General features: G+C 49.0%; 1 protein-coding gene across 1 annotated transcript; it reads left to right on the top strand.

Annotated features, from left to right (window-relative positions):
* Nucleotides 1–6,876: 6,876 nt before the first annotated feature.
* LOC119294491 (beta-amylase 2, chloroplastic-like) lies at nt 6,877–11,516 on the top strand. The gene is made up of 9 exons (XM_037572681.1): nt 6,877–7,422; nt 7,870–8,286; nt 8,386–8,589; nt 8,678–8,872; nt 9,596–9,760; nt 9,919–10,179; nt 10,349–10,567; nt 10,823–11,042; nt 11,139–11,516. Exons 1-9 carry the CDS (start codon nt 6,892–6,894, stop codon nt 11,165–11,167), a joined length of 2,241 nt encoding a protein of 746 aa, XP_037428578.1. The 5' UTR covers nt 6,877–6,891; the 3' UTR covers nt 11,168–11,516.
* Nucleotides 11,517–12,455: the final 939 nt, after the last annotated feature.

Raw genomic sequence — 12,455 nt, 5'->3', positions numbered from 1 at the left:
CCCTCCTTCTTGGATTAGGAAAAGGAGGGGGGAAACCTACTTGGAGTAGGTTTCCCCCTCCTAGGGCGCGCCTCCCCTTAGGCCGGCCCCCTCCTCCCTCCCTCCTTTATATACGGGGGCGGGGGGCACCCCATAGACACACAAGTTGATCTACGGATCGTTCCTCAGCCGTGTGCGGTGCCCCCTTCCACCATATTCCACCTCGGTCATATCATCGCGGAGTTTAGGCGAAGCCCTGCGCCGGTAGAACATCATCATCGTCACCACGCCGTCGTGCTGACGGAACTCATCTCCGGAGCTTGGCTGGATCGGAGGCCGGAGATCGTCATCGAGCTGAACGTGTGCTGAACTCGGAGGCCCCGTACGTTCGGTGCTTGGATCGGTCGGATCGTGAAGACGTACGACTACATCAACCGCGTTGTGATAACGCTTCCGCTTACGGTCTACGAGGGTACGTGGACGAACACTCTCCCCTCTCGTTGCTATGTCATCACCATGATCTTGCGTGTGCGTAGGAAATTTTTGAAATTACTATGTTCCCCAACAGTTACACCCTAAAACATCAGGTAGATTTCCTGTACGCTCTAGGCCATCCTTGTACATGTGAGGGATATTGTAGTCATTGCCTCCACCTATCTTCATTACCTCAATTAAGCAACTTTGTAGTGTAAGGAAAATCCTGTTTATCTTATCGGCATCATAAGCATGATATTCGTGCTGCACATTGTTGATTAGCTCATCTAAATTATTAGAGACTAGCCTATCTGACATGGATTGTAGTGAAGAAAATAGGCCAAGGTCTAGAGCGTTCATATCCGGTGAGTTCGCAGGCTGTTGCATGAGGCGAATATCAAGCCCAGTTTGGGCAACGACACTAAGAAAACCTGGGTCATTACTTGGGACATGTGAGGGTGCATTGTCTTGCTGGATCCATATAGTCTCACCAGCAAGCTCTTGAGGCCAAACTGCTTGAATAGCCGGTAGTACCTTTTGAATCAAAAACTCCCTTGACGTATCTCTCCTAACACTGATTGTTTTGGTGATCAAAGTCCCTCTTGAACGATTATCACTTTTCCTTGGCGCTGGCTCCTACAACCAACAACGCAACTCAAGTTAGATTATGTATGGATGTGTCTAATAAATAAAAGAGTAAAGGTTGAAATTCACCTTTTTGATAAACGACCAAATGCCTATCTTTCCATCAAAAATACAAATACCTTCTGCATTATATCTAGGCCTGCCTATTACAACCAAAAACATTATTTTTCCAATGGAGTTTTTATTTTGCACAGTCCTATGTGGGTTTTCTTCTGATGGCAGCTTGTAGAATTTCATGGTCTTTTGGGTGGTGTTAAACCACTTTTCATCTAAATGTAATATGTTACGCATGTCCTTGAATGTGGGCTTATTTGGCAAACTTTGCGTGTCAAACATAGAGAGACAATGCCGCAGGCTAGCCTTCATGTTTGCTTCCTTCAAATATGGCTTGAGTGAGCTGGAATGCCTATCTAGCAAGCCTTCCGTAAACATCCTATGTAATGTGCTTTTCTTCACACCCAAAGCTCTTGCAAGACTACGTATAGTTCTCCTTTGACTCCGAGGAATCTCTGGAACCCTACCAAGGTCAACTACAATCCTTTTGCGACCACAATTTTTTGGCTTCCTTGATCGTACATCAACGGGTATGCCTTGTCGAAGACACTCCTTCACCCTCCTCCAAACGCGTCTGACCTTGTACACTGAAACTTGGAACATGTTTGCAACTTCTTTGGTTGTGGTCTTCTTTAATCTCCGGTCGACACTTCTTGCTAGCAATTCTTCATAAATACCAGTCCTTTGCAAATCTGTTAAATTCTTGTATTTGTCTTCATTACGAACTTGTTCATTATCTTCTTGCTCCACATCCATGTCTTCATCTGGTGCTGAATCGTACATGGCTTCATGCGGTTCTGAATCATCAAGCTCTTCTTCGTCAAACTGAACCTCTATATCTCCGGCATACACACCATAGTCCTCCGGGTCAACATGAAGGTTATCTAGAGCTTCATCCATTGCTTGCACTTCCTCTTCCATGCTCTGGAAAAAACCACCGTGGTCTTCAAGTTCATCGTCTACAAGGTGAGGTTATGTGAGTAGTTGAATAAGATCGTAATTAAACATTCAAATGTGCTAACTAAATTGTTTTACTAACCTGATTCATCTGATTCATGCAGGTCCTCTTCTCCATGGGCAACATCGGCCTCATGTTCCTCTTCTCCATGGGCAATGTCGGCCTCATGTTCTACATGAAGACACCATCAGGATTAGCTACAGTATGCAGAAGAATTGAACATGTGCATATGGTCAAGATGTACCATGGTTCATGTTCAGATCGAAGTGATGTCCAGCCAGTGGTACTTCTTCATGCAAGGGAGGCTCATGTTCATCTTCTCCAGCGAATTGATGGCCGGCCTGGAGTACTTCTTCATGCAAGGGAGGCTCAAAACCAACCTGGGGTTCTTCAAGCAAGGCAGCCTCATGTTCGTCCTCTACGGTGAAGAAGAAACATCAGCATGTGCACATGTTCAAGGGGAACAAATGAAAAGATGATCAAGATGTACCTCGGTTCATGTTCAGATCAAAGTGATGACCAAACTGGAGCACATCCTCATGCAAGGGAGGCTCATGTTCATCTTCTCCCTCTCCTGGTGCTATATTCAAGTCAATGGCCATGGTCTGTGTGTGTGTGTTGTTTTACTTGGTGCTACTATGCTGGCTTTATAGCTGGGCACAGACGCTTCATCTACTGAAATTGTAAACTTGGCGCCTCTAATTTCTGTAATCTGGCGCCTCTAATTTTTAGTACTAGTTGTTGCTGGCGGGAAGCACTGTGGCGGGAGCAAAATTCTGTTGGTAAAGTTCTGTTTTACTTCTCCCTTATCATTTACTGCTACAGGAATCGAAGCAGTGGCAAATGTGTGGCGCCTTAATTGAGTGGTGGGAGGGCTTTTTTGCAAAATCCTTATTTTGTCTTAGAAAACCCAGACGTCCACTCTTTGGCGGACGGAGGGAGTAGCTAGATACTGTAACATAATAAATGTGATGCTACTATGTGTCATGCATGACAATAAATGAGACCATCTATGATACTAATCTATGATACTATGCACTATAGAGGTAGTAACATAGACTAGTAACATATGCATGTTACTAGTCTAACTTACTCCCCACTATGACCAGCCTAAGGGCATGGCCAATGGTATGCCTCAAACCTGATGCCCCGCTGCCAACTAGGCTCGGATGCCAGCGTGGAGCTAGTACAGTACCCTCGCAGTGTGTCAGGGTGGCCTGCAGAAGAGGTCGCTGCTTCATGGGAGAGAGAAGAAAAAGAGAGGAGAGAGAGAAGAAAAGGAGAGGAGAGATGGCGCTGCATGCGTGCTTGGGAGGAGGAAGGTGACAACACCCACACACTGATTGCTTGAGCTGCATGCATTGGGTGAAAATAAAACAATCTGATGCCTCATTTTTTCTATCTAGCTGGATGGGCTGGGGTAGCACCAAGGTGCTGCCTCCATTGTACATGCCCTAAGCAGCCAATAAATCAAGCATGTCCTCGATCGCACGTTCAGCCGACACAATCCCTCCAACCAAATCGTCTAACGTAGGTAGAAAGTACTCACTCCGTTCCTAAATACTTGTCTTTCTAGAGATTTCAACAAGTGACTACATACAAAGTAAAATGGTTGAATCTACATTCTAAAATATGTCTACATACATCCGTATGTTGTAGTCTATTTAAATGTCTAGAAAGACAAATATTTAGAAACGGAAGGGAGTACTGTAAAGGGACGTCGATCTTTTCGTACAATCCCATCCACGATGGCCGGTGGAACTGACCAAGACAGCGCTCGACGTTCAAAGGCCTTGCAGCCCACGACCAAAATCCTCCCATGAAGAGCCCATTCACCTCAGGAAAAAAAAACGTGTATACTGCCGCTGCGGCTGCCAACACGTTGACTAGGGAAACGTTCGTATATATGATCAAAAGAAAAAAATGACTAGCTAACTTAGAGCAATGCCAATGCCGCGACCTAAACGGATGCACGTTTTATCCACCTTTTGTCCATTTGGATCACCCGAGCGGACGAGCACGCCCGTTTTTTGGTTTGGGTCGGTCGGTGCCGCCAACGGGTGGCAGACTATTTTTCTCGCGTCAAAGAAAATATATTTCAGAAACATGCGGACGAAATGAACATAATTAAACATTAAATGGCCGGTCAACGTCAGCTTGACCTCCAGGGTCCGCATCGAGAAGGTGGCGGCGGCGGCGTGCGGGACGAGATCGCGCTGGGGCCGTTCCCTTGCCGCTGAAGAAGCCCATGGCGAGCTAGGGTTTTTGGTCGCCGGCAAGGGAGCAAGCGTAGCCAGGAGTGAACCGGGGGATGAAAATTGATGAGCCCCCTCGCACGCTTGTATTACAACTTTACAAGGGACGTCGACCCGCAACTTCCACCCACTACCAAGCAGACCCGAGGTAGGACATCTCTTGACCGGTCTGTCACCACCGTGGAGACGGCCATGTGCTGTCAGGCGACGGCCGGGCAAAGCTATCGTGGCCCCGCGTCCTTCTGCCGCTAGGACAACGATGACGGCACGGACAACGATGGCAGTACGGCCGGCCAGGGCGGCCACGCGCCAGAACTTTCTTCTTAATTAAATTATGTTAGAGGAATATCGAGCAGATCATTGGTGATCTGAGCATATAAATGAGAGGAATTTGTGAGCCTATCATTCATGTTGTAAATAGATAATATCATTGGGGAGCAGATCGTTGGTGTTGTCAACACCAATGAATTTGTGGGCATGTCATTTGAAGCTATTGGCGAGGAAGACCGCAAGAGAGAGCCACAATATTTACACGTACGCACAAGATCAAAGATCAGATTTTCTTTTTTGAGAAACAGAGCAAAGAGCAGATGGACTCGAGGCGACCCCTTTTCCTTTTATTTTTTGAGAAGATCCCTTTTTCCTGTTCTTGCGCCGTTTTCTTCCCTCTCTCATGTGTTGGATTGGGCTGGATCAAACTTTGTGGGCCGACTGCTGCGCTGTGTTCACTTGGTTCCACCGGTCACAGTCGGATCCACATGGGATGGTAGCAAATGATCGACGTCCCTCTGCAGTACTTTGTTCCTACGTCAGACGATCTGGTTCCTCCAATCAAGGCACGTCCTCCACTTAATGCGGTTCCAGTCGGTTTCTTAGGCTTCTTGTTGATATTTTAGACGACTTGTGGTCGTATATGAATTGGTGAGATTCAACATAAGAGACTGATGTGGTACTAGTATGCAATGAACTGGAATCGGTGCAACACTTGCTCTTTGATTGCATTGTTGCTAGAGAAATTTGGGATGTGATTGCTGAATCTTCCAATATCCATCCTCCTATATCTTTTACATTTGATCCTCCTTCTGGAAGAAAAAAGAAACATTGTGAAGCTCTTAACACTGACACTTCTTCTACCTTATGGAGCTTAAGGCTTTTGCGTAATGATTTTGTCTTTGGGTGGAGAAGATGACGAAGTAAGCACACATTCTGTTTTCGATCGGGTGCGGGCAATGAGCAGGCAGTGGAAAATCTTATGCTTCGAGGTCCGGGGTGTTCTACTTCTCCAGTGCTTAAGACTTTTGGATCGTCGGAGAGGGGAACTGCTTAGCATCGCCTGGACTAGCCGAAGGAGTAAAATTGATGAAGTCGGGGGGAGTTGCTTATCATCTTCTTCTTGTACCACTCCTCCCGCCGAGTTTCCTCTTATCTCAGGCTAAAATAAACTCATCTATTTTGGAACGGAGGGAGTATCTGCGAGAGATGTAATAGGGTAGTTTATTTGACCCCGTGTTTTAACTGTGATAAGTAGAGCTGAACATTGAGCTCCATTGTTGAGATTGATCAAGCTGGTCCATGTGGGCATGTTCAAACCAGGCGGCTCCATTTGGCTTGGCTGGACCGGAATGTGGCCATGGAAGGAAGAGGAGAAGCAAGGTCGCGTGGGTGGGTGGCCATGGTGACGGCCGCCCACATGTGCCCCACGTGCCGGACCCGCTCCTCCCTCCGCGCCATCCCGGCCATCCGTCGCCCACACGTGTCACCCAGCACGCCGCGCCGTGCCCGCCTTGCACGCGCCAACCCTAGCGTGCACACGTTCCCCACACGCCACGAAAAAAAATGTATTGAGCGGATGAAGAACACGGCGACGATGCCGTCACTCGGTTCACACGTCCCCGGTGTTTCACTGAACAATTCACTTGTCTATTTAGGGTATGCAGTGATGTATTTATGCTCAGGCATTGTATTGTTATAATAGGACACAGGTGAATGTGTTGTGTCATGCAAGATTACTTTTTCAGAGGTGATGATGTAGACAGTGGTTCATTGGATCTGTCTCTTCCACTAGTTAAAGGGTTTAGTCTCCTTGTGCACAACATATCATGCGAAAAACGCCCGCCCGGTGGGATCAGTTGATCACACCTAACGAATGTTTCGCTCAGCAGTCAGCAGTGCACCTAATCTATGTCCGTCAATTGCAAAGAAAAAGGAAACTGAAACTATGTGAGATGTCGTCCAAACACCTTTGTTTCAGTTGGCCGCTGTGATGCTGTTGAAGCTCACTCGCAATGCATTGTGGAAGTACGGAGTATAAGTTTATAACCCCATCCAATAATGCATGTAGTCTGACCACCGAGCATGGAAGAACTACAAGATCCATCTTCAGGCTAAACACTGAATGTTGCTGGTGTAATCCAAACTGAAGAATTGGATTGGATTGACCACCGCGATGGTGCTCTGAGAAGCAGCAGCAGCAGCAGAGTCGCATGGGTGGCAGGGTGGGGTGTCCATGGCCATGGCGACGGCCACATGCGCCCCACGTGCCGGGCCGTTGCGCGCGCGTGCCTCCGCGCCATCCCGGCCGTCCGTCGCCCACACGTGTCGCCGCGCCGTGCCACCGTGCCAGCCATAACCCCGTCGCACGCCTCGCACGCGCCAACCCTAGCGTACACGCGTGCCCTGCCCGTTCCCCACACGGCACGGCGGCGCGTCGGCCCGATGCTGCGGCTGGATCCGATGGGCGGGGCCGTCAAGGAGGAGGGGGAGGATGAAGATTCTGACGAAGAGGACGACTTCTTGGTCGCCGACGCGGCGGCCGGCGACGAGCAGCGGCATCCGGAGCGGCGGAGGGGACGGGGGAGGGAGGAGAAGGAGCGGACCAAGGCGCGGGAGCGGCGGCGGCGGGCGGTGACGGGGCGGATCCTGGCGGGGCTGCGGCGGCACGGCGGCTTCGGGCTCCGCTCCCGCGCCGACGTCAACGAGGTCGTCGCCGCGCTCGCCCGCCACGCCGGCTGGGTCGTCCTCCCCGACGGCACCACCTTCCCCTCCTCCCACCCCCAGGCAAGTTCCCATTTTTCTTCTCTGCTTCTATAGCCTGGTCACCACTCACCCATGCCATTGCCAGCTCAGCTCACCCACCGAGTGAGCTCCCAGTGACAGCGAGTGAGTGAGCAGTGGCACTCATTTATGACGTCATAAACCGCCGTATACAGACCGTGGAGTGAAAAAATACGGCGTATTCTGATGTATTTTGTGCGTTCGGAGAGTGAAATACGTCGTGGGATTATTTTGGCTGGAGTAAAAAAGCTGGGATTTTTGGTGGCCGTCCATGGCCGCAAAGGGAGCGTGGCGGCGCGGGATCACGGGCGGCTGCTCCCGCCCCCGCCCCCGCACCCGGCTCCCGAGGGCGCGCTCCACCGCCACCTCCCCCGTCTTCTTCCTCCCTCCCATTCCGAGATAGATCCAACACTAACTGCTCCTCCTCCTGCTCTTACTCTGCTCCTCCAGACGCCGCGCCCCGCCATGCCCGCACCGGCCCTCTCCCTCTCCTCCCCCTCCGCCGCCGCCACCGCCACCCAGACGACGCTGCTCCCGGTCTCCTCCTCCTGCGCGCCAGGCATCGCCGTGCCCCCGCTCGCCGCGCGCCCGATCTCGCGCCGCGCCGGGTGCGCCCCCGCGCTCCGGACCGCCGCCGCCTCCTCCCCGCCCTTCGCGGTGTCGCGCGCCGTGCCCGAGGGCGGCCCCGCGTCGCCGCTGCTCGCCGTGCCGGTGCCCGACGACGAGGACGCGGACGCTGCCATGGACGGCGGCGACGGGGGCGAGCAGACGGGCCTCGCGACGCGCCCGGTGGTGGCCCCGCCGCGGCCACCGCCCGAGCGGGACTTCGCCGGCACGCCCTACGTGCCCGTCTACGTCATGCTCCCGGTAATCCGGACACCATTCTCTTCTTGCACGTTTAGCTCCGCGTTGTGCATTGTGTTTGATGACATTGGCCATTGCTGACCCCGCCTCCGTCATTTGTAGCTCGGGGTGGTGAGCGTGAAGGGCGAGGTGGCGGAGGCCGACGAGCTGGTGGCGCAGCTGCGGGTGCTCAAGGCGGCGGGCGTCGATGGCGTCATGGTCGACTGCTGGTGGGGCAACGTCGAGGCGCACCGCCCGCAGGAGTACAACTGGGCCGGCTACAAGCGCCTCTTCCACATCATCAGGGACCTCAAGCTCAAGCTGCAGGTCACACACACATCCATCTCTGAATGGAACATGTATCATGCATTTGAGGTTTTTGCTGAATTTTGCTATTCTGCTTGATATAACTTAGGTGGTCATGTCGTTCCATGAGTGCGGAGGCAACGTCGGGGACGACGTGTCCATTCCTCTCCCGGAATGGGTGATAGAGATAGGAAAGAGCAACCCGGACATCTACTTCACCGACAGGGAGGGCAGGCGTAACTCGGAGTGCCTTTCGTGGGGCATCGATAAAGAAAGGGTTCTACAAGGCCGAACTGCGGTCGAGGTACGATCATTTCACTGTATCCGAATGGTTGATAAGTTGGAATTGGAGAAACCAGGGGGGACTTTGTATTCGCATGCATGCTTACTCATCTCTTGATCTTGAATTTCCACTGAATTGCTGTACTCTGTTTTTGAATTGACTCCGATGTCCCAACTACTTGAGCCCTGCAAATCTGTGTTATGGTCTCCAACCAATACCCTCCACATTATGCTTTAGGCAGATCTGTTACTTGTGAACCCACTAGTTATCTAAATGTGCAATGCCACCTTCCTGAATTCGTGCGTACTTGATGTACACATGGTCCAGGGAACGTGAGAGTTGTCACCAACACCCTGCTTATACATACTTAGGCTCTGTTTGGATCACCGTTTTCGTTTCAAATACCTCAGAAAAATTACATGCCACGGTCAGTCGTTTTGTTTACGGCCGGAAATTGCTCAATAGCTGGTAAGTTACACCTGTAAACGAAACACCTCCGTATTATTTTACACCCATCCCAAGCGTGGCCTTAATACATAAAGAAGGAACTGTTGTGGTCTGTTTTAGAGGGTCTTGAATAAAGAAGCTGCACCTGTTATATATTTTCCATGTGTTCTAGTTTTGTAGTGGGCATATCATGAAACTGTCTGCTGTCATGTAAATGTCGGCTTTCTGTGTTTAAGAATCTCAGTTTATCGGAGGGTTATATGTGTTTCCCCGTTTCATTCCCATTAATCATTGTAGGTGTACTTTGACTTCATGAGAAGCTTCCGAGTAGAATTTGACGAGTATTTCGAGGATGGGATCATTTCAGAAATTGAGGTTGGACTAGGGGCTTGTGGAGAGTTACGGTATCCATCTTATGCAGCAAACCATGGCTGGAAATACCCTGGCATTGGAGAATTTCAGGTAAGCTTCATGTTCCCTTTTATCTTAGGCTATCATTCTTTCCAGGGTTCAGCATCTACTTTGGCATCGCCAACTCCAAGAGCCAAGAGATGCTATATCCATCTCATCAAAAAATTTATAATACTAGCCAGGTTCATTGAGGGTGTATTTTGCTTCAGTGCTATGACAGGTACTTGCAGAAAAATCTGAGGAGGGCCGCAGAAGCACGAGGACACGCCATGTGGGCCAAGTCACCAGACAACGCAGGCCACTATAATTCTGAACCAAACAACACTGGATTTTTCTGTGACGGAGGAGATTATGATAGCTATTATGGCCGGTTCTTCCTCAACTGGTACGCCGAAGTGTTGCTGGATCATGCAGACCGTGTGCTGATGCTAGCCAGGTTGGCCTTTGAAGGCTCGGCTATTGCTGTCAAGGTCAGTCATAATCATCAGTTAGTTACTTCACAAAGCATCAGTACCTCTTGACATCTGTATCGAGGGCATTTTGATCTTCCTTCCTAGTGTTGAGATAAACTTGTTTTTTGGATACGAAATGAACTAAATGATGATCTGACATCAAGATTTTCTCCTGTGACATGAACAGGTGTCAGGCATACACTGGTGGTACAAAACTGCCAGCCATGCTGCTGAGCTGACTGCTGGGTTCTACAACCCATGTAACCGCGATGGCTACGCTCCAATTGCTCAAGTATTGAAAAAGCATGGTGCGGCGTTGAACTTCACCTGCGTTGAGCTGCGCACCATGGATCAGCATGAGGTGTACCCTGAGGCCTTGGCAGATCCAGAGGGCTTGGTATGGCAGGTACGGGACCTTCTACGTTTACAGAGACGCTTATCATTCTCTTTCGCAGTTTCTTAGCGGCGATTTTAGAGTGCCAGTGTACTCTCTGACAGCAATACTTGAGCAACTAGCTGGTAGGGTTTTATCTGAACATTCGGTTTCATAAATCATGTATTCAACTGATTTTTTCTGTTCATTGCTTAAGAGCAGCCAGCTTGATGGTAGTTAGTATTTCAGTGTTGCGTCTGTTGGAACATGAGATCGTTTGTTATTCAGGTGCTGAATGCTGCGTGGGATGCCGGGATACAAGTGGCCAGCGAGAACGCCCTGCCTTGCTACGACAGGGACGGCTTCAACAAGACCTTGGAGAACGCCAAGCCGCGAAACGACCCGGATGGGCGGCACCTGTTCGGGTTCACCTACCTGAGGCTCTGCAGCACCCTCTTCGAGGGACCCAACCTCCCCGAGTTTGAGCGTTTCGTCAAGAGGATGCACGGTAAGATCACAAGGTCTCCTATGATAGATGTACCCCAGTGTTTTCTTACCTCTTGTATGCCCTGGCAATGATGGTTCCTTTCGGTCTTCTTTGCAGGCGAAGCGGTTCATGACTTGAGGGCGTAGATTGTTAGGGTATTACATACATATAAGTACATATACACAAGACATTCTTGTTGTCCTGGGCCTTGTTATGGTTCTCATTGGGGAACCACATGTGCCATTTTTGTCTCGTGATAGGTTGATATTTGAGCTATATATTAAACCGAATAACGCCGCTCCAAGATGTAAACCATGTCTTTCTGTGCATATAGTCCTAGTTATCAAGTCGAGGATAAGAAGTTGGTTTGCCTGTCGAGTGGCTGACAACAACGCCGTGAGCATCTCATCAGGTCGTAGCTTCTGTAAAAGGTTTGAGGCTGTGCAAATAAAAATGCTGATGCTGTTCTTGCTCTCCCGTGATGTTGATAGTTAAGCATCATCATTCTCTTTTGTTTGGTATTGATATGTTTGTGCCATGTGTTCTTTTGTTGATGGAGAGGGGTTGCAACATTTCAGTATATGCAAGGGCTGTTGAATCCTCCCTGAAGCCCATTTCAGTATATGCAGGGGGTTCGTTTTCTGATGAACTCTCTACAATCATTTCAGTATGTGCAGGGGTTGAATTACATTGTGTAGTTGCTCAGACATCGAAGGCAAATCATAATTTTGGATGCATATTTTGTTCTGCAATGGTGCTTTTTTGTGAAGATCTTACAAAAGCCTGAATAATACACTTTTTGTTGTAGAAGGTATATAACTGAACACCCCTCGTGTTATATGAGCATGTGGTTGACTAAGTGCATGATCCCTGTAGTATTAATTTAGGTGCAGATGATGGCAGATTCGAGTCTAACACTTATGTTTTAGTACTACATCTATATAATAGCCACAACAACTTCATTATGCTTTTTGCCATGACACATTTAGTGGTGATTTGTGTACATTAAGTTTTGCCATGACATGTCCACGGCAATTTTGCTTTATCGACAACGGCAAGTTTAATTCACCCCTCATGGCAAATTCTGTTAATGGATCATGGCAACTTCATTTCATTTTGAAAACCATGACAATTTTAATTATGGGCCATGGCAAATTCTGTTAATGGATCATGGCAAGTTTAATTTTCATATGCGAACCCACGTTATTTTTTTTGCCATGGCATATCTTGCATCATTTCATTTTTCGCCACGGCAATTTTTGTTAAGCCCATTGCCATGGCAAATAGTTAAAACCATGCAAACCTTCACATTTCTTTGTAAAATCATGGTAAATTTAGTTTTAAGATCATGGCAAAGTTAGTGTATGGACCATGGCAAAATAACCTCTAGATCATGGAATAGTTTTCAAACAAGGCAAAATAAACATTTTTACC

Source organism: Triticum dicoccoides, chromosome 4B (genome assembly GCF_002162155.2).
Source record: "Triticum dicoccoides isolate Atlit2015 ecotype Zavitan chromosome 4B, WEW_v2.0, whole genome shotgun sequence".
NCBI lineage: Eukaryota > Viridiplantae > Streptophyta > Magnoliopsida > Poales > Poaceae > Triticum > Triticum dicoccoides.
Note: the sequence above shows the minus strand (reverse complement) of the source record. Positions and strands in the feature narration are given on the sequence as shown.